The 26,105-nt window shown below is 48.1% G+C and overlaps 1 protein-coding gene across 4 annotated transcripts in view; it reads right to left on the bottom strand.

Annotated features, from left to right (window-relative positions):
• CRTAC1 (cartilage acidic protein 1) overlaps nt 1-25,529 on the bottom strand; it is a 161,937-nt gene extending 136,408 nt beyond the window's left edge. For 3 of the 4 annotated variants that reach the window (XM_017502738.2, XM_017502739.2, XM_017502737.2), the window contains exons 1-2: nt 25,156-25,352; nt 6,287-6,486 (exon numbers count right to left, since the gene is read on the bottom strand). In XM_017502738.2, the coding sequence (XP_017358227.1) occupies nt 6,287-6,486; nt 25,156-25,179 (224 nt within the window). In that variant the 5' untranslated portion in view covers nt 25,180-25,352. Of the gene's footprint in view, nt 1-6,286; nt 6,487-25,155 lie in introns of all 4 variants that reach the window. The other variant, XM_017502736.1, reaches the window with a different exon arrangement.
• Nucleotides 25,530-26,105: the final 576 nt, after the last annotated feature.

The raw sequence follows: 26,105 nt of genomic DNA, 5'->3' as shown, positions 1-26,105 counted from the left end.
GAAATTATACATTTTACAACATATATATATATACACACACAATAGAAATGTACATAACATGGACCTTTTTCTCCCTATGTCTCTGTCTCTGTCTCTCTCACACACTCTCTCTCCATACATATGACATAGAAATTTCTGGAAGCATAAACAGCAAACTGAAAACAGTTGTTATTCTGGGAGGGGGCTGGGATGGTCTTGAAGGAGTGTGGGTTGGTAAAAATGGATTTTTACCTTCATCTAGGTTGGGTGATTTTTTTTGCAACAAAATGTGCTTAAGTGTAATTAAAAGTAAAAAATATATATATATACTTTTTTTTTGAGACAGAGTTTTGCTCTTGTCATCCAGGCTGCAGTGCAATGGTGCGATCTCAGCTCACTGCAACCTCTGCCTCCTGAGTTCAACTGATTCTCCTGCCTCAGCCTCCCGAGTAGCTGGGATTTTAGGTGAGTGGCTAATTTTTGTATTTTTAGTAGAGACGTGGTTTCACCATGTTGGCCAGGCTGGTCTCGAATTCCTGACCTCAGGTGATCCACTCACCTTGGCCTCCCAAAGTGCTGGGATTACAGGCGTGAACCACCATGCCCAGCCAAAAGTAAAATATATTTTAAGTTAAAAAAAAAAAGCAGAATGAAATAATTGAACATTTTAAGATAATGTCAAAACTGATTATCAAATCTATTAAAATATTATACAAAACAACAATTAAGACTGAAAGGTCAAAAATTGTATTCTGATTTTGTTAAAAGCATACGTGAATGTGTGCATATACGTATATATATTTAAATATGTATCTAATTATATTTATATACATACTACATCTACCTATTTACTGTATCTATCTATAGATACTATATATCTCTATATACTACATGTATCTATATATACTTAAAATAAAATGCGTAAAATGCTCCTTTGGCTAAATCATGGATAAATGTGTCTTTTTAAAATCATTGTTCTTATTATTTATAATGGCAAATTTATCTCCTATATGATCATGATTAATTTGGTAATTGAATATTATTTGCCTTTTAAATAATTCAATTAACTTCAGTAAATTAAAAAAGTTTCCTGACATAGTTGCAAAATTAAGAAAAACAGAAAACACTGCTTTACAATATGTAGCATCCCTTTAAGTGAAACCTTTCTAAGTGTGAAGAATGCATTAAGGTTTTATCAAATGAATAATCTTTGGGTAGAAAAATGGATCTAAATGGTGATTTAAGCTTTACAACCACTACAATCTTCCCATTTGAGCAAACTCCTGTTGGAAACTGAGATGGTAGGGTGTTATCTCAGACCTCTAGGGATATCCCCGGAAACAAAAGCTGCTCTAAAGGAATTGTACAAGATTGATACCAACAGGAATTCCTTTCCAGACTCTGTGAGACTGTAGATTGGGTGTTTAGTTCCACTGAGAAAAGGAGAAGCCACTGGGCTTTCTATTTACTGGAGAACCAGTCCTGAGGATCCTCAATGGTCTGTGCGTGCATGGAAGTCGCCAGAGGTGATCAAATCTTCCCCTTACCCCGCGGGGAGCAGACTGCAATCACACACCTGCAGGTTAGCAGATAAGCCCTCCAAATGCGGAGGCACTCGCCAGATGTGCAGAGGATCTGAGCTGGCCCAGTCCCTCCCCCATCCCCGCAGAACAAAGGGCGGTCATTTCCTGCTCCTCCCAGAGTCAGAGACGTGCACACGCCTTCCATCACAATTAACTCAGGAATCTGAAACACAACACAAACCGACCCGCAACACGCTCAAAATCAATGCTGTCAATACCCAGAACGAGGACACCGAAAAAGCAACACAAAACAAACCTATTCAAAGAGTAAATACTCAAAGCAACAGGGCTCGAATCAGACATACTACAAGGTCAACAAATTCAAGACAAGTTCAAGTACGGAGCGCTTTATAAACTGAAGATCTGGCTGTTTTCCCAGGGGTGGCAAAAGTAAACGCCTTCAGGGGCTAGGTAATGCAAAGGTCTATTAGGAAATAGAGAGTGGACCTGTCACGAACTGGACCGTAGATGTCCCTGATAAAGGCTTCAAATTCAATTTTTTGAAATTTCAACTCCTGCTACATGATTCTTAAACAGAGAGTTGACAATCAGACTAAGAAAACAGAATTAAATATAGGTTTAGGATGGGTGAAATAGAATCCAAGAGTCAAAATCAGAAATGTTGCCAAAAAGTCCACATGGTATGAAAGGCAGGGCAGTGATCCTAGCTTTCATTGTTTGAAAAGGATAGTGATCGTTTGGTTTACATCTTCAAAGGCAATAGCAAAACAAAAGCTAAAAGAAATGGCTTATTAAGCTCTAATATGAGGGATTCAGATTAGTCAAATCGGTTCTTGACATAAGTAACTATCGAGCTGGATTACCAAAGGATTGCCACATTCCCTCAGATGGCTCAACGTAAATGGAGCCTCTGAATACTACAGGTGTGGCCTTATTGTAAGGCAAGGGTGAACCAAACGACCTCCCAAGGTCCTGATTTAAATATGTCTGTATAGTCCAGTTTTGGTTAGCCAGCCCGAAAAAGGAGACAGTGACAAATCATCCTAAGCTGAAGATAATAAAAAGTTATATTTGCCTTTGGAATGTATTTTGGTACTCAAATTAGAATGTGTCTTTGTGATGCTCTGAGAATTCGCAATGCTTCACAACAGCCACAAAGAAAGCCTGACCTGGAGCTGGGAGGCTGCCCAATTTTGCCATCCTGTCTTCTGTGTAACTCTTATTCTTTGCTGGGGGTGAGCAATAAATATCATCTTTCAGAATAACATCCAGCAGTCCAAGCGTTTTCAGACAGAGGCTGCCTGGCTCAACCCTGCCCTAGAAGAAGAGACAGGGGTCTCTTTAAATGGCTGATTTCACATTGAGACCCAGGATGATCTGGTTCTTGTTTCTGGAGGATGACTCCAAAGCCCTACAGGACCCATATAAACAGCAAGCTAGACAAGGTTGAGACTTCTAAACCTTGCAGTCAGTGCAAATGATGGTCTAGCTTCACTACTACAGAGGACACAAAGGCACATTTCTTGAAAGAGACAGAGAAAAAGACTTCATTGAAGAGGAAGATGAAATGAATGCCCAGCACTTGGAAAGAAAGAAGCTGAAGGCTCAGGAGGTGCAGGAGCAATCCCCTGCACATCAAAGGACCGGGGTGGGGGGGATAAAGACCTGCACACGGAGCCCGCATTTACGCACAGGGCTCAGGGAGCTGACCTCAGCGAGTGAGCCCATGGGGACACATATCACTCCCTTTGACCTGGAAAGGACATGGAAACTGAAAATTCTGCCGCCAAACAGCTCTGCTTCTTCCCAAATAGACCCAGGCCAGCACCAGCCTTGGGGCCAAGACCTTCTTTGCTAGTTCTGTTCTTCGTAGCTGGAAGATGAAACCTGAGGAGAGCAATGCAGCCTGTGCCTACTATTTCAGCATGCCTTTGAGAGAGAGGCTGTGGAAAGGGGCAAAACAACGGCAAAAATAATGAAGTGAGCCATAAGAGGCTCTTTGCATCTTCCTTTAGGGGGCGTGCTCGGCCATTCACACCCTTTCTTTCCATCTGGAACTGTGGGAAAAGAGTGCAACAGAGCAGGCAGGAAAACCAAAGGTCTCCTGCAATAGCCAGGGGAGAAGGAGGGAGAGCCAGACCATGTGATGCATAGCTGGCTGCTCTGTGTGGGGGCAGGGGGTGGGGGGAGTGCCAGGTACTGAAATCAGAGACAGCTTCTCTGTGGAGACAGGGAGAGGCTTTCCATGCTCTGGGATCTGGCTAGCTCCTGTCAGATGTCCAGGTCCCAGAAAGAGAAGAAAATAGGGTGAAGACACTTTCTGTTCATGTCTCAGGTCTTACTTTTTTCTGTATTAACTTATGGGAATACAGGAGTATAACATCTTCCAAGACAAAAGGAAGGCAAAATAGTAGTAGCAACTTTGGGGGTGAGGAGGAGAGGACGGTTGCTCGGCTGTTCCCTGTCCTCTGTCAGTCCCCAGGGTTTATCAGAGGAGGCCAGGGTCACCAAGTAGGAGGCGGGGCAACCATCCAACAAGAACCTCTCAGGGATGAATCAAAGTCCTTTACCAGAGATTCTGGCAGGGTGGCACATGGCTCTGGGAGTCAAGTTGGGCACAGACTTAATGAGGAGTGTGTCTCCTTGATTCAGAGAGCAACTGGACAGTCACAGAACTGGACACAGGCAAGGTTGATTGACTGCAACTCTGCTCAGGTCACCCCAGGTCAAAAGGGTCATTACAACGATTCCTATTTCTGCCATATTTGACTCTTTAGTTTTTTCCTTCTAAAAGCCCAGAACTGTACTATCCAATTCCAATGTGGCTATTTTTAATTAAAACAAAAGAAAAATTTTAAATCCAGTTCCTTGGTCGCACTAGCTACCATTTCACATAGTCAGTAGCTACCTGTGGCTGGTGGATTCCATACTGGACAGCACCAACACACAGCATTTCCATTATCACAGAAAGTGCTTCTGACTGCATGATCACAGCACACCAGGCTAGATCTAGAAGGCCTAGAACTGAGTAACTCAACTCTTTGCAGGGTAGAAGAAATGAATAGACGAAATAAGAACTGTACTTCACAAAGAGTCTTTTCTACATGTCATCACCACCAACCTCGTGACTGCCCTGTGAGGCAGACCGGTAGATTTCAATATGCCCATTTTATTTAGATGAGGGAAATGGGTCTGTGTAAAGTAAATTGCATAAGGTTTATAAATACTGAGTTGGCTATGGTTAGAATTAAAACCAGGCCTTCCAATTCCAAGGTCAAAGCTTTCTACTGTTACATGCAACTGCTGCTAATAATGTTACCCCCCAGGTACTTTAGTGCTACCAAAAAAGCTCAGGCCTCCCAGAATGAGGTCGACAGGCCCCTGTAGTGTTTTTATTGATTGACTGATTTTTGAAGTGATAACGAAACTTTGTACAGTGTGGTTTGGCAGCCGTAGAGTTAGGAAGCCTTGGGGTTCAGATCCCGACTCATTTACTTACTATTTACTGAGCAGAGAACAAGATGTTTACTGTCTCTGAACCCCACCTTCCTTTTCACTCACTGGGGATGACAGTACACTTACTTCATAGTGCTGTTGGGGATGAAATAAGACGAGGCGTGTGAAATAGGATGATGCACTGTGCCTGGCACATCTTAGTGCTCAATGCACAGTAATTTTTTTTTTTAGATGGAGTCTTGCTCTGTCACCCCGGCTGGAGTACAGTGGTGTGGTCTTGGCTTACTGCAACCTCCACTTCCTGGGTTCAGGCAATTATCCTGCCTCAGCCACCTGAGTAGCTGGGATTACAGGTGTGCACCAACATGCCCAGCAAATTTTTGTATTTTTAGTAGAGACAGCGTTTTACCATGTTGACCAGGCTGGTCTTGAACTCCTGACCTCAAGTGATTCACCCACCTTGGCCTCCTAAAGTGCTGGGATTACAGGCATTAGTCACCGTACCTGGCCCTTAATGCACAATAATTATCAATGGTGAGTGGTAAAAATGTACAGTGCACTGCCACATGCAATGGCCTATGAAGGCTTCAAGACAACGAGCCATTACAGTTATCCCCTTTTTACAGGTGATAGCTCTGAATCTTAGTGAGTAAGAGACTCAAGTTCACACAACTAGAACGCTTACACCTTAGGGAATGAACTCGGGCTATTTGGACTCCTAGTCTTATGCTTTTTTTGCTACACAATGTTGGTTTTCTGGAGAGAAAGGAGCCGTGGGCACCAAGGCATGGTTAGAGGAGGTTTAGGTATCCCTCTTAATTTCCACCTTCCCCTGTCTTTAAAATGGTTAATTAATGTTTTCTTAGTCTTATGTAAAGTGCTGTGCAAAGGCAGCTTTGAGCATCCCCTTCTACCATAATTGTCATCCTTAAGCCCTTCCTGTATAGAGATCCTAGCACCCCACTGGTAAAGAAGTAATATCTGCAAAATCAAGTGGGCTTAAATATGAAGAGACGAAAGTGACTTAAAGTAGAGCATTCCAGTTTTCTCCCTGAAAAGCCTGTGGATCGAACACCCTTCTTCCAAACTTCCCTCCATCTTGACTCACTGCAATAGCAAAAGGTAAGGCCACAGCATCCCAGAGCCCCAGCTGAGCCGAGCCAACCTGCAGCTGACCTGCAGACGACCACAGACCTACGAGTGAGAATGTATGCTGTTGCAAGTCACTGGGTTTCGGAGTTGTTACACAGCCATTTTATAATAAAAGCTAATTAATATCTGTCACACTCAGGGTGGGAGGCACTTACCCCGCCACGACGATCTCAAAGTCCCCATCATGGTCCACATCAGTAACTGCCACACCATAGTTGAGCTGGGTGGGGTTGCTGTCATAGTCAGGGGGCAGAACTGAGTTGGTAACTGCAGTGAACATGGGTTCAGCCCACTGGGACCCCTCAGTGAGGGGCAGAAACCAGAGCAGCAGCGGGAACAGCAACATCCTGGACATCTGAAACCAAAAGTGACAAACATTACTGAAAGGACCTGTAACCAAAGCAACCCAACATCAAAGTCCCAGGTAGGCCCAGAGTGCCTTTCTCCCCTGTTCACGGAGAGCTTGGCAGCGCCTAAGCTGCTGCTTTCCACAAGCCCTGCCCTGCCCATCCTGCTTCCATCATGGCTGATCACCCTTAGCCTGCTCTGCTTTTTCTCTTTCTATGGCACATGTACGGTATAACTTACTTATTATTACACTTATTATTTATTGTCTGTCTCCCTCTCCTAGAGTGTAAACTCCACTTGGGCAAGGATCTCTGTTTTATTCACTGATATGCAGCAAACCAAGGATAGTGAACATAATGGGCACTTCTTTCCTTCATTTATTTCCTATTTGTGGAAGGAAGGAAGAAGAAAGGAAGGAAAGGAGGGAGGAAGGGAGAGAAGGAGGAAGGGAGGGAAGGAGGGAGGGAGGGAGGAAGGGAGGGAGGGAGAGGTATAAATACAAAGCCATTTCCCATGATCTGCGAGAAAGACTGGGAGAATGAAGAACATAACAGCTCTCAAACCATGCAGAGTTTGGACGAGACCCTCATGAGTATCCAGATCTAGAACAGTAATAGAGGCAATGAAAGACCGACCTTCTGTGGGAAGGAGGAATAGAGGTAGCCAGGGGTAATATGTGACTTGGCACATTCCCCAAGCCAAGATCCCTCCCTAGGGCAGCTGTCCATTGCCTCCAGACCAAGAAGAAGGCAGCTAGGGGAGGTGTTCCAGCAGGATCTGGCGGGAAGCACATCATTCACTCCGAGAAATTAAACCATTGTGTGCGTGTTTTATTATAAATTAATTATGTATAATGCATTGTGTAATTCATTATTATATCTCTAACATAACTCAGGGTGTTGCCAAGTAGCCTGGGGCCATGGGAGCCATCGGCACACACCCAGGAGACTGATGAGAATGGCCAAGGAGGTGGAGGGACTCCACCCCCTTTGAGTGAGAGCAAGGGAGACACGTGGAATGCTGCAGATGGCACCACCCTGAGACTCTGCCCGCAGGCCTAGATTCAGCACTCATGGAGTGTTTAAAAGGCTCTCCTGGAAGGAGGCCCACAAAGCCTGCATAGGTCCAGTCCCAGCAGGCAAAGCAGGACTTTCCTGCCTTCAGAAGGTAGCAGACCTCTTCTAGATGGAACTTTTCCTGCTGGCTTGTTAGTGCATCTGGCAGCGAAGAGCAAGCCTGAGTGAGGCTGATGTCTTAATGAAGGGAAGAGCAAGGAAGATCTGAAGACTGTCTCCCCATTTGGAGACAGATGCTCCCGCCAGCAAATGAGCTTGCTGTTCAAGGACCCAGAGACCAAAATGAAGGACCTGGGCACTGCCTTCAAAGCCAGACTTGATTCAGAAGCCTCCCAAATGCTTTGCTGGAGAGGAGCAAGGCTCCAATTGTAGGGCAGAAACTGGGAAGGAGGTTCTTGTAGTGTGTTCACAGGGCACATGTGGGGTGTGGCATTACCAAACTGAGGTCATTCCAAATTACAGAGATGTCTGAATGAGACAGCATCTTCCACTGGGCTTTCTAATCACTAGAGACAAATATATCATGAATCACTACAAGAGCTCTGCGACTTGGCAGGAAGTTTGATTGGATAAAGGAAACTCATAATTGGATTAATGAGCAGCTGGGTGGGGACAGGGGAGGAAATGGGACACTAAAGAGTATTTAATAACCAGTGTCGACATGCTGAAATGTAGCATGGATCTGAAGGTCATTGGACTTTTCAAGGGATGACCTCTGTTTTAGTGGACAGCAAAGGAGTTTCAACTTGAGGGCCAAATCCAATTGATTGGCAGTGGCTGGAAAGAGTGCTGTGATCAGCTTACAACATCAGCAAGAGCATGGAAGAGAAAAGCAGCAACTGACATATCTTTTAGAAGCTAGTTAGCTCCTCCCAGGCACCACATCTGCAATTTGGGTCACGGCCACTAGGGAGGCTGGTCCCATTCAGGTAATATGAGCCTGAAAGTTCTAATCATTAGAACCTTTCTAATGAAGGCCCCAAGAGTCAAGAACCATGATCTAGCCTCTTGAGTTTTACTTTTTCTTTTAATTAAAGGAGACATATGAAAGATGTAGCTGCTGTGTTATCCATTTTCAGATAAATAACCTAAAGCAAGATGAGAAAGCAAAAATGCACCTATTGGCTGACCTCTATTTTGCTTAGGTGACCTTAAACAAGTCACGACCTCTTTGGGTCTCTGCTTTCTTTTCCAAAATGAAGGTTTGGCATTCTCTGAAGGTTTTTTCCAGCTCTAAAATTCTATGATGAATTAAAGGATTTTTTTTTTTTTTTTAGATTCAGACCTTTAGCAGTTTTTTCCCTCCTGAGCTGCTTCTATAAACTTCAGGCCAACCCATGTGGTTTTCATTTCTGAACATATTAAACATATTTTGAACAAGACAAGCTTTTCAGCAGGGTTCTACAGTAGTTATCTCACAAGGGCCAAGGCCAGAGAGGAGCGAGCCATCATTAGTGTGGACCCTGAACTCACCCAGCATAAGTAAAGCAGTGACTGGCCTCCCCATGAGACCAGGGAGAGAGTGGAGCAGGGAGAATAGGTCCTTTACATTTCATTCCTCTGCCATGCCAAAGGCACCCATTGCACCCACCGGGCTGCTTGGTATCCTTGAAAGGTCAGGGATAAGCAGTGAGCTGTCTCGATGGTGTACTGGGCAATGGTTATGGTGAGGAAACTTAGGAGAAGGTCTGTAAGTATAATTTTACCCTCTTTTGGGGGTTCAGATAAAGGAAATCATTTAAATGCTCTTCTCCACGCTGGCTACTCAGAGCAGTTGGCAGACCAGTCCATCAGCATCATTCAGGAGCTTGTTGGAAATGCAGAATCTTAGATCCCAGTCCAGACCTAATAAATCAGAATCTGCATTTTAACAAGATTTCAGATGATTCCAATGCATGTTAAAATTTGAGAAACACTGCTCAATCTTGGCTGTACATTGGAATCACCTAGGGAGCTTTACAAAAATTCTCATGCCTGACAATAGTTTCTTGGATAAAATAGCAAAAGCATAGACAACAAAAGAAAAACTAGCTAAAATAGATTGCATCAAAATTAGCAAACTTTTGTACATCAAAGGACACTATCTAAAGAGTGAAAAGGCAACTCACAGAATGGGAGAAAAATATTTGCAAATCATGTATCTGACAAGGTATTAATATCCAGAATATATAAAGAACTCCTACAACAACAACAACAAAAAAACTATTTTGTCTGTTCAATAAGGGACTTGAATAGACATTTCTCCAAAGATATACAAATGCTCAATAAGCACATGAAACATCACTAATCATTAGGGATATGCAAATCAAAACCACAATGAGATACCATTCCACACCCATTAGGGTTGTTATGATAAAAAACAAAAACAGAAAATAAGTGTTGGTGAGGATGTAGAGAAATTGGAATCCTTGTGCATTGCTGGTGAAAATGTAAAATAATGCAGCTGCTGTGGAAAACAGTATGGCAATTCCTCAAAAAATTCCAGTTAGAATTGTCATATGATCTAGCAATTCCACTTGGGCATGTACATGAAAGAACTGAGAAAAGAGACATGAACAGATATTTGTATATACATGTTCATAGAAGCATTCTTCACAATAGCTAAAAGTAGTAGCATCCCAAGTGTCCATCAACAGTTAAATGGATAAACAAAATGTGATATATACATACAATGAAATGTTATTCAGCTTTAAAAAGGAAGGAATTGCTTTTATATAGGAAGAAAGAAAAAAATAAAAAATAAATAAAAGGAAAGGAATTCTGACACATGCTACAAGGTGGGTAAATCTTGAAGACATTATCCTAAGTGAAATAAGCCAGTCACAAAAGAACAAATACTGTATGTTCCATTTCTATGAGGTATCCAGAGTAGTCAGATTCATAGAGGCAGAAAGCAGAATGGTGGTTGCCAGAGGCTGGGCAAAGGGAGGAATGAGAATTAGTGTTTAATGGATTATGGAAGTTTCCGTTTGGGAGATGAAGAAGTTCGGAAGATGGATGGTGGTGATGATTGTACAACAATGTTAATGTACATACCGTCACTAAAGTATATACTTAAATATGGTTAAAATTGCAAGTTTTATGTTCTGTGTATTTCATCACAATAAAAAAAATACTAATTCCTGGGTCTCCTCTCAAGGTATTGTGACTTCACTGGCACAGGATGTAACGAGGGCGTCAAATTTTTGTTGCTGTTAACATACAATCATGGGGATATCAGATTTTTAAAAGCTCCCACATGATTCTAATACATTGCAAAATTTCATGAGCACTGTTCTATATCAGTGCTTCTCAAACTTTAATGTGTGTATGAATCACCTGGTGGTCCTGCTAAAATGCGGATTCTGATTCAGTGACTCTGCAGTGGAGCCCAAGATTCTCTACTTCTAACAAGCTCCCAGGTGGTGGTGGTGATGTTGGTCCATAAACTACACACTGAATAGCAAGATTCCATACTGTAGCTCCCAGGGTCCTGAAACCAGGCTATATACTACAGTGAAGGTACAAGACTGGTTCCAGAACCTTCTCCTCTGCCTCTAGATCTAAGGAGCTGAAATCAGTCCTAGGCTATGCAATCTCCAGAGCTGCCCAGGCTCAGTTTATCTTTACACATTCAAAGTGCTGGCTGTCTTCAGCTCAATATCAAAGTACTACAATTGACAGGGAATGACAAAGAGGGATTCTGACTCTAATTTTTTGAAGACATGAGAAGGGGAAGGGTTGATGCTGGAGGGTAGGTCAAGTCAAGGAGACGAAGGATAGCTCCCATCAAAGGGCAGAGCCTAGGAAGAAGGGGTTCTGGGCAGGAATTTGCAGGGCAAGATAGAAACACATGCCACTGTGTTCCCAGAAACCACTGTAGTGCCTGGTACCTAGCAGGTGCTCTATTAACATGTGTTAAGTAAGCGCGGGAATGAGTATGTCCAATTGATAACATGAATCGACAGAAACTGCTTGCAATTTGTCATAGTTGTTCAAAAGCTGTTCTTTCTCTAAAGAAATGCTCCTCAAACAGCAATGTGCTTACTGATCACCTGAGGGTCATGTTGAAAATACAGATTTGGATTCGGTAGGTGTGGGGTGGCCCCTGAAAGCCTGCATTCCCAGGAAGCTCTCAGGTGATATGAGGCTCTAGGCTGGTGGCTCTGAACCCTAGCTGCCCAACAGAACCACCTGGGGTGGAGGTGTTTAGAAATATGCCACCATCCAGGTCCCTTCCCCAGCTTCTGATTGAACTGGTCTGAGGTGGGGGTTTGAGCGCTGTATATTTTTAGAAGCTGCCCAGATCATGTTAATGGACAGTCTGGGCTGAGAACCGCTGCCCCGGCCTCGTGGTCCCCAGATGGGAGTAGAAGCTACAATCTGATTTGAAGTGAGAAATGTATCTGCTACCAAAATTCATCATCTGCTGGTTGAAGTCTATAAAGAAAATCTATTTATCTAGGGAGTGTCAAAGGAGGAGGGGGGATATAAAGTTTAGCGGGAAAAAGCAGAGCAGGATGATACTGCCTGAAGCAGAAGAGCAGCCAGCACCAGGAGTGACCTCACATTTTGTGTGGCTGACTCAGGGAGCCTCTTGTCACACCACTGTGAACATCTGAATCCTTGGGGAAAACAGGTAGAAAGGTTAAAAATAGAATGAAAAGGTAGCTTGAATTGAACTGTTTTGTTTTCTTGAATGTTTGTGTACCAAGCACCTACTATGTATTAGAGTACTGGGAGCAGCACTCTCTGACAGGAGGAGCACTAGAGAAGTACATAGTACAGAGTACTCCATGCAGAGATGCAGAAGCTCCTAGGAGTGCAAAGATGAATAAAACCCAGCCTTTGCCTTCAAGGAGCTCTCTCAACTGTCAGCGGAACAGCCGTGTGATCTCCGGTGTAATACCGCATGTAAGGGCAATGAGGAGGTGACTCTAAATATCAAAGGCGGAGGGGCACAGGGCCAGTGGGCAGGGTGCTTCGGTAAGGGACGTGGGCTTCTTCTGCAGGGGAGGTGTGCAGAGGGCGAAAAGAAGGGACTTCATAAGGGCCAGAGATGGGAAATCTTGTGTTTTAAGCTGTGAGAATTGCTTTGTAATAATAATTTCTTTTCTTATTTTTGAGACAGGGTCTCACTCTGTCACCCAGGCTGGAGTGCAGTAGCATGATCATAGCTCACTGCAGCCTCAAACTCCTGGGCTCAAGCAATTGTCTCACCTCAGCCTCTCAAGTGGCCTAGGACTGCAGTTGGGTACTCGGACTCCTGGCTTTTTTTTTTTTTTTTTTGGTAGCGTCTATGTTGCCCAGGCTGATCTTGAACTTCCTGGGCTCAAGCAATTCTCCCTCATTGGCATTCCAAAGTGCTGAGATTACAGGCATGAGCCATCACACCTGGCCAATAATTTCTTAAAAATGCTCTATAAGCAAACTTTTTGAACAATTCCCAGCAAGGCGAAGAGACAGAGAAAGAGAGGTTGGTCGTGGTGGCTCATGCCTGGAATCCCAGCACTTTGGGAGGCCAAGGTGGGCAGATTGCTTGAGGTCAGGAGTTCAAGACCAGCTTGGCCAAATGGTGAAACCCCATCTCTATTAAAACACAACAAAATTAGCCGGGTGTGGTGGTGGCGCCGCCTGTAATCCCAGCTACTCAGGAGGCTGAGGTTGAGTGAGTCAAGATTGCGCCACTGCACTCCAGCCTGGATGACAGAGCAAGATGCTCATCTCAAAGAAAAAAAGAATGAGACCAATGCTTGCAGTTAGCAACCTGGCTTCGGATCTCAACCCTACCACAGCCTGGCTCATGCCCTCGGGTCTGTTCCTTGATCTTGCTGGTCTTTGGCATCCTCATCTGTACCATGGGGATCATATGACCTGCCAAGATTTCAAGAGTTAAGTGAGTGACAGGAAGGCCTCTCCCGGGCCAGGCAGGAGGCAGCCAACTTGCGTGTTCCCTTTCTCTGATGCAGAGAGCTGGAAGGTGAGTCTTTAGACACTAGTTGTGGGTTCCATGAAGCCAAACTCAGTTTTCTATGGCCTCAGGACTTTCCTGAATTGGGTCTGGAAACTGGTAACCAAGCAACCTGGATTCTCTGAGGTGGGGTCAGGCAGCTGTGGGGAGAGGCTTCCAGGGCAATTTTCGGGGCAAGCCGTTATTTCGCAATTATGGAAAGAGCCAAGGCCACACCCCAGGCTCTCGCGAAAACAAGAAGCCTAAATGTTTCCGATGTTGGGAACAAGCAGAGAATACACAGCCTTTCAGACACTTGCAGGAGAGCTGAGACATGAAGGAGAGAGGCAGCCACAGGAACACTCTGCCCGCACAGGCTGGGCCATCACTTCCACAAAGACACCCACGAAAGAGTTCCTGGAACTCAAGCAGCTCTGGAGAAGAGCTAACAGGAGCTGCCTGGGTCTTTGCCTGCGACACTTCTTGTGGCCCCTCGCTGACCCTGGCATTGTGCTAGGCGCTGGGGTCACAGCAAGAAAGTTGCTCACCATTTGCAATATAGGGTGAGGGGTGCTGCGGAGAAGGGAGCATAGACAAGTCTAAGTTAGCTAGTAGGGGTAGCTGGGGAGTGCTTTTTAGAGGGAGGGGCCGTAGCTGGACTCTGAGGATGCCATGAAGTTAGCTGGACAAGGAGAGGCAGGAGGAGGAGCAGGAAGGAAAGCAAAAGAGAGAGCCGACTCTGCAAAGGCCGGGAGGACCCAGCCTTCACCCAACCTGTCCTTCCCTATCTACAGGCCCTGCCACCTGGCTTATAAGATGGGAGGCAGCACCCATTTCCCCACACCACGTGTTTCCAGCCCAAGGTGCTTCCATCAGACTAGAGCAGTGGTTCTCCACCAGGGCGATTTTGTTGCCCTCTGGCCCCAGGGGCATTTGGCAATATCTGGGGACATTTTTGGTTGTCCCAACCAGGGAAGGGGTGCTACTAGAATCTAGTGGGTAGAGGCATGGGATGCTGCTCAGTGTCTACAATGCACAGGACAGCCCCCGCGTTGACATTCAGCCCAAAATGTCAGCAGCGCTGAGATGGAGAAACCTTAGCTAGACAGACATCCTGGGCCTCCCTCTTTACTCAGCTCCCTCCTCCCAAGGGAGGGAGACTGAAAGAACTGGCCAGTTTGAAAGAACTGGGATCGAAGAACGCTCTTGCAAGGGCCACTCTGCCATGTAGGGAGCTTGGCCAGGCAGGCTCTGCCCTGCCCCCACCCATGGGGAAGCCTGCAGTGGTCAGGGGTAAGGTGTCAGCAAGCCCTGGGGGCCCAGGGTGGGAACCTGGCCTTCCAGACAGCTGCCTCTGCAATAAAGGTGGCATTTCCATCCCCACCTGCCTGAGCCCCACCTCTCTCATCCTTTCTCTCAGTTGGTCCTGAATCTGAGTCGGGGAGTGGGATGCTATTCATCGGGCCCCTTCAAACCCCAGCACTGTCACTCAGGCTGGAAATCTGGCATCATCTCTGCTGCCTCTTCATTCTTCACACCCACTGAATCCCAGAGTCTATTCTGCTTCACAAATCTCTCTCAAAGCTGCTCAGTCTTTCCACCCCTCCTGTGGGGGATCTGCCCCTTTCTCCCTCACCTGAACAATAGCAATACCTGCTAACTGCTTCCCTCCCCTCCTCTCCCCTCTTCCCACTTCCACATGCTGTCAGAGCTCCCTTCCTAAATCCTAGAGTGGGTCGTGTGGATCTTCATATGGACTCCGTACACCAGGCACACAGAGAGGCATATAACTGCAATTTTGCATAGTAAGGGTACTTACTATGGAATGGACAGTAGCAATAATAACATAATGGTACTTACAAGGAATGGACAGTAACAATAATAACACATATCTACCACTGACCACGTGCCAGGCACTACTCTAACCACTCACACGAATGACCCACTTAATCTGCATAGTAACGCTGTGAGAGAAGAACTATGACTGTCCCCAGATAAGAAAACTAAGGCACAGAGAGGGTAAGTAATTTGCCCAAGGTCACACAGCTAGTACCTGGTGGATCCTGATGTATGCCTAAGCAAACGAGTGCCAGGATTCTTCTACGCCATACTGAATAGTTTCTCTCATGACATCAAATTTGCCTTAACAAAGTGAGATGGCAACACAGTGAAAAGAGCTACCATCTCTACCTGGGAAAGCTGGGGAAGGCCTAAGAGAGGCAACGCCAGGTGGGCCAGAGGAACAAGGTGGAGAGAGTGCTCTAGGCTGAGGGAGCAGTTGCATGGGAGATGTGCAGCTTTGTGTAGTGCAGTGAGGCTCTGCAGGGCTGGAGCTCCGGGCAGGGGCAGAACACCTGACCTGATGGGAAGAAGTGCAGCAAAGGAGGCTGGCAAAGACATTGGAGGCCTCGTGAGTGACACAGGCCCAGTAGGTCAGGGAATGCCACGGCCAGAGAGGTGTGTTAGAAGGAATACTGTGTCAGTACAGTGTGGAGAAGGTCATGAGAAGGCTGGGCTGGAAGCAAAGAAGCCAGTTAGGAGGCAAATACCGTGGCCCAAGTGAGAGAGAACACTGGAGGCCACCATTCACTCACTCATTCATTCATTCATTCATTCATTCACTCATTCATTCACTCACTCATTCATTCATTCACTCATTCATTCATTCATTATTTATTGTGCATCTACTCTATGTCAGGTACTGCTCTGGGCACTAGGAAAACAGCTGAGAACAAGATGAAGTTTTTGGTAATGTATGGCATCAGCATACATTCTAATGCTTCTATTTCTCCACCCCGTCTCCTGCCTTGCCCTCTATATGGCCAGCCTAAGAGAAAAACTCCAGACCTCTGTAACTCCCTACCCCCCAGAAGGTGCCATGTTCTATGCATTTTCCCCAGCACCAAGAAAATGTACGTCTTCCTCTTCCTCCCCTCTGCCTGGAGACAGCTCTAGACACTGCCTGCAGCAGCACTCATAGACAGGAGACCCGGGCTTGCTTCAGAAAAAGGCAGACAAAACCTCAGGGGACCCAGGTCAGGAAGTGCCACAGAGGCCGGTGGGCTAATGAAATGGTGTTTCTGAAAGTGAGAGGACAAATGGAGTCTCCTAGCCTTATGCAGAAGTCACAGCAGGTTCTTAATAGGTTCTATTAACTGCTCAGGCTTCCTGTTCTGTAAAATGGGAAATAATGTTTATCGGGTTGCTGTGAGAATGAAATGAGATGAATGTGTGTTAAGTGCTGAGCGTAATGCCTGGCACAGACAAAGTCCACACATGGTAGGTAACGGCACCAATAATCACACTATTACTACTACTAATAAATGTTTGCGGGCTGCATGAATGTGTCTCAGGAGATGGAGGCCAGGCCTGCTCTGTGCCCCCTTTCCAGGAGTAGTTGCCAAATGTTGAATGGAATGCTCTGGACTATGAGACTTTGAGGAATAGGTTTGCTTCTGCAACTAATTTGTCTAGGGGACCCTGATGGAGTTCTTTGACTCCTTAAATATTGCTTCCTCAGCACAGAACCCCTTAGCATGCTATGCTATACACATTCGTTCTTCAAACATTGAGAAGATGCCTATGGGCCAGGTTAGAAATGATGAAAAAGACCTAGTCCCTGACCTCAAGGAGCTTACAGTCTATCCTGGGTGAGACACAATTCAGTGGGAGAAGCTCAGAGTAGAAACAGGTACAGGTACAAAGTAGGCCTGGAGTGATGGCTCACGCCTGTAATGCCAGCACTTTGGGAGGCCGAGGTGGGCAGATCACCTGAGGTTGAGAGTTTGAGACCAGCCTCACCAACATGGAGAAACCCTGTCTCTATTAAAAACATAAAATTAGCCGGGCATGGTGGCGCATGCCTGTAATTCCAGCTTCTTGGGAGGCTGAGGCAGGAGAATTGCTTGAACCCAGGAGGCAGAGGTTGCAGTGAGCCAAGATCATGCCATTGCAGTCTAGCCTGGGCACAAGAGCAAATCTTCATCTCAAAAAAGAAAAGAAAAACAGACACAAAGTACAGACATAGGTCATAGGAGGGAGGGATTAACTAAGGAGGTGGTGGGAAGAGCAGGAGAAAAGGCTCTCTGGAGATGGTGAATTGGATTCTAGGTGATGGAGACCTAGGGATCATGGAGACAGCTTGGTACCTGCTGTGAATGCATTTGTTGCTGCTGGAATGCAAGGTCTGGGATATGGGGTGGAGGGAGAGAGAAGAGGGGAAGGTGGGGACAAGGGTGGAGATGCGGTCTTGTGTGGGGCAGCAGCTGGGGCCTGGAGAGCCTGCTATGCCACCGCAAGGACCTTGGAGTCACACTATGTGGGAAGTTTTGAAGTTGGGTGGAGACAGGATCAGACTTGCATTTTTGAAAGGGCGTTTTAGGCTTTGGGCAGCAGTGTGCAGCATGGATAGACCATGTTTCCGAAAAGTGAGTGAGAGTATCACAGAGAAGATTTGAACATCCTGGGGCAGGGGTGGGGCGGGGCACTGTATCCTCCAAAGCTCTTTTCCAGACCTAATTGTCTATGGGTCAAGTGTTTTCCCTAAATAATTTAAAACGCATTAGTGGACTCTGCTATTTAAAAGCATCCTCCCAGATATCTTTTTGTGATTCACTTCCTAGCTTGTCTCCAGTGGAAGTCCAAGTTTCTATGTAGCCTATCAGCTTCAAGCAAAGTAAACCTGCGCTGAGCTTCCCTGCAGCAGCCAGGTGGGAATGGGGCGGGAAGGAGAATGAGAACAGCAAAGGGAGGTAAGGAGGAAGAGAAACGCTCCCTGCTCCAGGCTCAGAGCCGGCCACCATCTCCGGGAGTGGGCCTTGCCTGGAGTCCTCAGGCGCTGCTTGATCAGGTTCCTTTGGAGATTTACATAGTCCTTGTGCCAGCTCTGGGAAGGAGCTAGATGGAAGGCAGGCTTGGAGATCCAATCGAATACTAAGGACCACTTCTGCCCCAGAATGGTCACCAACATTCACTTACTCATTTGTGCACCCACTGAGCACCTACGGAGCCCTTCCACATGCCAAGTGCCAGGCTAGGCACTGAATCTGTGGCTGAGAACAAATGACAGTGTCTTCCTCATACTGTTTACAAGGCAGCATTTCTCCTGGAGGACTCTTATTTCTCTACCTGAAAAAGCCTCTTTGGATATACACAGCTTCTCAGATGAGAGGTACATGATGACGATTTCTAAGAAAGAGCCTGTTCTTAGAGACCAGGTGAAAGGCAATATGCCACCCCTTAGAGGAAGAGACTGCCAGTAACGGAAAGAGCCTGCCACCCAGCTCTTCCGATTACAGGGACTGACCTCCAGAGCCTAAGGGACCTGCTTCAGGACATGTAGAGGATTCATGGCAGGAATCTACATAGTGATACTCTCATGTGGGAAGGGAGGGATGTCACCTCAGTCCTCTCAGGGGAACCTCAAGTGACTTCCTACCTCTGATCCTGAGCACAAGGAGGACAAGACCAGGGTGAGACCTCATGTGAAGAACACCAACCAAGGCTGTTCCCACCAATCCTACAGGAAAGAGCTCCTCTGCCCTTTTGGGAGGGGGAACTTCCAGCTCTCAGGCCTGCTCCCCTTCCTAAGAGCTGTGTTAAGATTTGCACAACACAATGCTTCCTTTAAGACACATCCACATCAAAAGAGGGCTGGAATGCCAAAGCAGGAATCTCCACTGATGTGGCTGCTCTCTAGGTAGGTGAAGGCTGATGTAAGGGAAGAAAGAAGTCCTGCCGTTCCTCCTCAGGTCACTGGGACGCTCCCAAAGCTCAGCAGTGATTCCCATGACCTTGTCACTGTACTTGTCGGGTGCAAACAAAGATAAGAGTAACTGGAAACAACAGAGCGGGTCATTTAATACGCTCTGCACTCTCAATTCTTCCGTAGCTAATTAAAGCAATATGTCAAAATGTCCCTTGGAAGAGCTCTTAAAGAATATGTCTGTTAAGTAAACAAGGTTTCACTAATTAATGACACACCTTCCCATCCCTCACTGAAGTTCCTTGTAGCACTTCCTGGGCCAGGAGGGTTGAGCAGGAAAGGATGGAGGGGAAGTCGCCATCTCCCTTTCTCACAGGGAGTGAGGAACATATCCAGCCTCTTGTCATTTATGGAGCTATCAGTTTCTCCTCAGGATGTTGATCAGATTCCCTGGGTTGGAACCAACTTACAGGGCCAGGGTACTGGAATTTTTCCAAGAAGTAAATGCTTTGCTTCTTACGAAGTCAACGTGATTTCTTTCAAGGAAAATTTTTATTTTTTTTTAAGTGCCTAGGGTTTTTGAAGGGCAAATCTTTGGATTTTTCTCTAAAGAGAATGATTATAATATACTTATTTATTTATTTTTTTGCTAAGACCACCTCCCCACCACACACACACACATACTCACAGAGAGACATGGGGGTGGGAGAATGATTTGTCTAATATTACACAATGAGTCAGTGGCATAGCCAGAAATAGAACTTTCCAAACTCCCAATTCTTAATAATAGAAATATTAATATAGTCTCTATAAATATTTTCTATTTATTTTTGTTTTCACAGCTCACATTTAATTTTCACAACTCTGGAGGAATCTGAGTAAGACGGTCTCAGGAGGGAGCAGATCACGTGCCTGCAGCGCGATCCCGGCTGGTTCCCTCTCCTCTCTGGATCTCAGTGTCTTTAGCCGTGAAGTGGGAGAACTGCATGAGAGTACGTCTAAAATCCCTCCCACCTCTGATGTGCTGTGATTCTGTGCCACAATGCTCCAGTCCTGGATTTCCCAATCTTGGCATTACTGACATTTGGGGCCAGATAATTCCTTGCTGTGTGGCGTGTTCTGTGCACTGTAGGATGGTCAGCAGCATCCCTGGTCTCTGCCTAGTGGAGACTCATAGCACTCCGTTCCCCAGTTGTAACAAGAAAAAATGTCTACACACACTGCCAAATATCTGGGAGGGGGAACCAAATAACCCCTCTAGTAGCCATTCAAGGACTTCAATAAGGTCAAAATCATGAGTGGTTCAGTGGAATAAAGGTCTTCCTCTCCCTTCCTTTTCCCCAATGCTCTCACACCTTTCTGTACACTTTTCAAAGACAACCTCTCGGTCCTTTGCTACTTCTCGTTTCTTAAATGCCCTAAGTGGTCTGGGGTGTGTTTGGTGTGATAATGAACCAATTGATTTCATACTTTCTCCTAAGGAGAGTTCACAGGTTTATGTCCCCTAAGCAACCAGCCAGGCTCTCCAGAAATCCCTAGCAGAGCCCAGGCTGGCCTGGAAGCCTGTATCTGCAGCCTGCAGGAGGCTCAGCGAGCACGAATTTGTCAGCACTCTTAAATCACTGGGCTCCGAGGAAGGCTTCTCCCAGCAGAAAGATCCTTCCTTAGGAATCAATAGCGCAGGGTCCTCCATCACATTCAGAATTATCCTGGGACCTGTAAAATTTATTTTCCCCAGGCATGGCAGGACCCCAAAGTGAAAACCCAGAGGTGGGGGAGGGAAAGAGGCAAGGAGAGAGCCCTGCCAAGAAGGCCTTGCCCATCAGCCCAGATGTTGCTGTGAACAGAGGCTGCTGTGCAAACCTGGACACTCAGGCTCACTCGCTGGGAAAAAGAAGACTCTGGGGGTTCCCAGTGATTCGGCAATAATATTCCCTTCCAACTGAATACCTCTTTACCTCTTACCAAGGGCAGAGGAACACTAAAGACTATCTCCCTCCCCTATGCTCATCACACAGTTGTCAGCCTCACCGTTTAGCAGAGAAGGAAACTGAGGCTTGCAGAAGTTAAATGGTTTGTTTAAGGTCTCAGCAAGCGGAGACCAGATTCTAAGCCTATATCCTTACCATTACAATGAGAAGGGGAAGGCTCAGCCATCCGGTGGGGCTCATAAGAGCCCCAGTGGACAACTTCCTGTTTCTCAAAGTCTAATGCCACTTCTCAAGCTCTATACCCACTCCCCCATTCAAAGCAAAGTCCAGAGAACTTGTGCTATAGCTATGTTTTACGTAAGTATATTCCTCTGGTCTTATCCAGAACTAGACCAAGCCTTGAGAATGTGGCTCATTTCGCCAGCTGAAGCTAGGAGCTGGTGAGATCTCAAGCACAGTCTCTTAAGACTCCAGTTTAAAGAGAGGGGCTTTTGCTCTCAGGTGGTCCACGTGATCCTGCCACCTCCCTCTTCTCCCTGGAGATAAAGCCCCAACTTCATCTTCTGTGAGGATGAAGGAGAGGAGGGGACTCGAGCATCTTCCCTGGCAACAAGCAACCCTTTCGTGAGCCTTCAGGAGGGAAGTGGATTCCGCCTCTCAGGATTCTGGCTTGGCAGCAGTGGGTTTCTCAGGAGGGTAGGCCGCCAAGTCTGCTGAGGCTCTGAGGAGAACCAGGAGGAAGTCCGTCCAGTGTGCAAAGAAGCCAGGTGGCGAGATGAGAACAAAGGGGGCAGCCCACAGGCCACTCAACAAACCTCCTTCCCAGAGCCCAGCTCAGGTGTCGACAGCCAGGCTCTCGGAACAGTAGAAAGGGCAATGGAAATGGTGATCTCTTCCAGGTCACCCAAGAAGCCCAAACATAAGGATTTTGCAAAAATAGAATGTCCTAGCACTCTGACCTTGAGCTAGGAGCAACAAGGATGGGGGAAATAGACAAATACTCTTTGGAAATTCTCCAGTCCATCTAGAATCTGAGTCTGGGAGGTCTCACCAGCAGCGGTGTGACTGCAAGACAGAGAGACTCCACGCCCGCATTCCTTGGCGCTCCAGACCTGGGTTCCAAGACCGCAGTGAGGGACGCAGCACTTCTGACTCCTAAGTACACAGACAGAAACCTGGACTTGCATGACTTTTGCTTAAAACACCACTTGGAATAATGAAACCAGATTGTAGAGGGACAGAAAAATCATTAGGAATTTCTATGACCTGTGTATGTCCATGACTAGAACTGTATTTTCTCCTCAACTCCTCACTCTGAAAAACAGATTCAAAGGGAATCTCCACAACTGTATGAGATGTATTCATTTACCAAAGCCTGGTCAGCCAGTAACTATGAGTACCTCCTGTATAGAGAATGTATGTCCATCTTTATAGTGAAGAGGAAGCAGGCCACTGGAGAGGAAACAGCTCTGAATGGAGCACCAGGAGTCCTAGGACCCAGCTCCATGTCTTCCACCAAACAGCCATGTGACCTTGGCTTTTTTATCCAGCTTCAGTTTTCTCATCTGTGAATGAAATGTGTCTGCGAGTGTTGGGATGGGATGGGGTTGGATGAGATGCTCTCCAAAGTGCCTTGTTTCTGGCTCTAATGTTCTGAAACTCCATGAGCCCTTGAAGAGTTCAAAGAACACACCTGCACCAAGCACAAAGAAACGATGGCGGAGGGCGGGTGGGGCTGTGTACCAGCTCTGTCTCCTTGGAATGTTGTTCTTGCACCTGCCCCATTGCACCTGAAGCCACAGGACCACCTGAAGTCCAGGAAGCCTGTGGTAGAAGGACTCCAATTAGGTGATGGTGGTTGAAGGCTGTAGCCTGAGCTGCCTTAAAAGCATTAAGTTGCTACAGCCAGTGAAGGGCAAGAAGCGAGAAAGTCAGTGGTCCTGAGCTAGGTACCTTTGGCGCCCCCTACTGGACACCAAGGAATCTGCTCCACCTTTATGCTTTCAGGGCCTCAGCACGGGAAGCAAGGGAGTGCTTGTGCATGGGAGGCTGTCACAAGCTGTTTAATAGGACTGCCTTCCTGGTTGGTGGCGTTCTTTCTATAAGAGTCTTTGTTTCACTCCCTAGAATCATGCAGGCCATTGGTCCACACATTCACAGGGGCACCCCTGTGCAGCCGTAGGACGTCTTAACCAAACATTAAGGTGCCAAGGAATAAACATCAGAGTTCAGAACACCAGGTGCAGCCCAGATGGAGAAGGGAAGAAAGAGCAATAAGCAGGTATTTCGCTGCACAAATCCCCAGTGGAGAGAAGGTCTTGGGAAATGCAGCAGAAAAATGTTGACTGCAGGCAGACCACGATGGATATGGATTCATAGCCCCCATAAAATATCTCCAGGCCGAAGCAGCTATCCCAGGAGTCTGAACATCACCCACTTTCATGGGTGGGATAAGGTAAAGGATTCACCCCCAAAAGATCAGCCACAAAGCAGGTTACCCCTGACTCCCCACACAGAGTTTCAACCTTCTCCAGAGTCCATTAGTACCGACCAGAAACTAGAATGTTCTTCTAATTGTGGTCCTCTGTGCCATCATCAAGACCTCGACTCCCTTCATTACCTCTTAAATTGACTTTAGGACCTACTGCTAGAAGGATGTTCTTAACTGAGTCAGAGAGAGAGAGAACCTTTTCTCAGGGACCATAATGGAACAGCCACCATGCTCCCACTTTTCCAGCCTCCACCTCTCCCCATGACTGACAGTGAGGTACTGTGTGACTCTCTCAAGAGCTCTAACTCAGTCTTGGACATCTCCAGCCCTAAGTTGTCTGGGTTCCAAATCTCCCTCAATCGCTTATCTCTTCCCACATGGGTCCTCCCCTGACTCAAGACAGTACTGTACAACTGTTCTCTGTCCTGGAGCTCTCTTCCCTTCTTTTCCACCTGGCTTCACATGGAAAGTCCTGCACCCATCCCAGAAGATACCTCAAGTGCGACTCAAGAATGTGTCCTGTCAGGAGAACTGAAGCATATCCTGGAATGTGCAGAAGCCTCACTAGGTGCACCCACCACCACCATCATCACCAGCAGCAGCAACAACAGCAATATTCATTAGTCATTCCCGGAGGAAGACCCCCCCCACACACACACACCCCGAGTTGAGAGCTGGGGAAGCTCTCAACCCCAGGAGAATTTCCCCGCCACTCTGGGAGGCTTCCATCCAGGCTGGGATGACTCTGGATTCTTGAGTTGGTTTCTGCAGAAGCGGGACTAACCAGGGCTCCCAACTACTGTACTGCAAAGAAGCGCGCTGCATTGCTGGGCATGCCCCCAAGCTCGGCCTGGCTGCCCCATCAAAGCCTCCAGGTGCCCCCACAGGGTCGAGGAGGACTCACGGTTCCCCTGGAATGCTTGAAGCTGGCTTGCCTGAGGCAGCCTGAAGGGAAGACCACACCTCGTCCAACATAAGGCGGCCAGCAGCTACGCTGCGCGCGGGGCTGGCTCTGCCACCCAGCGCTGTTCCCAGGAGCTCGGCTTCCCAGGGGAGGAAGAGCCAGCCCCCAGGGCTCTTCCCAGCCTGGAAGCGTAGGCATTGGGCCGAGGCCAGTGGCTTCCCCGGACCGGATCTCAGCCTGTCTGGCTAGGAGACTCTCCCAATACCCCAGCACACCCTCCTCACCCGCTCCGCCCCCTCCCGGCCCCGGAGGCCCCCTCCCCCGACAGCTGACCTCCAGAGCGCCCCCAACACCTTCTCTGCCAGCTGCGGGCTGTCGCCCCCACACCTCAGCTCCCACCTCTACGCCGCATCCAACCTGGCTCCCGCCTCGCCCCCAGCCCGCGGGGGAGGCTCAGCGCGCCAATCGAGTCCAGCGCCTTCCAGCAAGTTAGGAGCGAAGCCACCGCCTTCGCGATCCCGGTCTTCCCGGGTTCTCGGGCGGCGTCCCAGCTACCCTCGCGGGCGGATCCGGTGGGGGGCGCGCGGGGCTGGAGAAACTTTCTCTGCCTGAGGGTGGGGGGCACCAGTGAGGGTACTCACGCCGAGGTCAGCGCTCGGAGCCATCCTCCCTCTCTCCGCCCCGCCGCCTGGGGGCGTGGGAAGCGGACGCTCGCCGCCGACTCTGCCGCCGGCGCCGCCGCCTGCTAGCTTCCAGCCCGGGTCCCGGGCTGGCCTCAAGCCTCCCGCCCCGACGCCGCGCGCTGGCTTTATACAACTCCACTCGAGCGCGCCCGGGCTTATGTAAAGGCTGGCGGAGGCCCGCAGCCAATGGTGCGGCAGCTGGAGCCGGGGGCCCGGGGTGGGGGGCGCCTGCGCAGCCAATCGCAGCCCGGGGAGCCCGGGGAGCCGGGCGTGGGGAGGGAGCGCCTCCCCGCGCTGATTTAGGAGCCGGGATTGCGGTGGCAGCAGCCGGCAGCCAGGCTAGCCCGGCGCGGCGCGGCGGGCACTGGGGTGGGCGGCGGCGCAGGCGGCGGCGAGGGCGGGCGCCCCCCGCGCTCCGCCGCTGCGTCGCGTAACCTTCAGAAGGCAACGGGGCCTGGCGAGGGGGGGAGAGGGCGCCTGGCTGGGCGCTGGGGGCCCCGGGCCGGAGGGAAGCGGGAGTCTCTCGGGAGGCAGCGCCGGGAAGGAACGAGAAGGGGGAGGGGAGGCCCAGGACCCCGCGGCCACCCCTGCGCGCAGGACCGAAGGTGGCGGAGCGAGCGGCGGCGCTGCCTTCCCGTTTCCTCCCCAGATAGCGATCTGGCGTCGCCAAGCAGGGCCGGGGCGGCCGCGCGAGCCGCGTTGATGGCGAGATTTCGACTGCGGAGCTAGCACCGAGCCGATCTTTATGCAGCCTGGGGACGTGTCCGAGCACTCCCGGGGACTGCTCAGTATGGAGAGCAGGACTCTGCGACGGCCCCCGCAGGCGGGGAGCGGGCGAGCGCAGCTCCAAGATCTGGCGCGGAGAGGCCCTGGCGGCTGCAGGCAGCGCTGCTTCCACCCCACCTCTA

This window comes from Cebus imitator, unplaced genomic scaffold, assembly GCF_001604975.1.
Source record: "Cebus imitator isolate Cc_AM_T3 unplaced genomic scaffold, Cebus_imitator-1.0 Scaffold299, whole genome shotgun sequence".
Taxonomy (NCBI): Eukaryota; Metazoa; Chordata; class Mammalia; order Primates; family Cebidae; genus Cebus; species Cebus imitator.
Note: the sequence above shows the minus strand (reverse complement) of the source record. Positions and strands in the feature narration are given on the sequence as shown.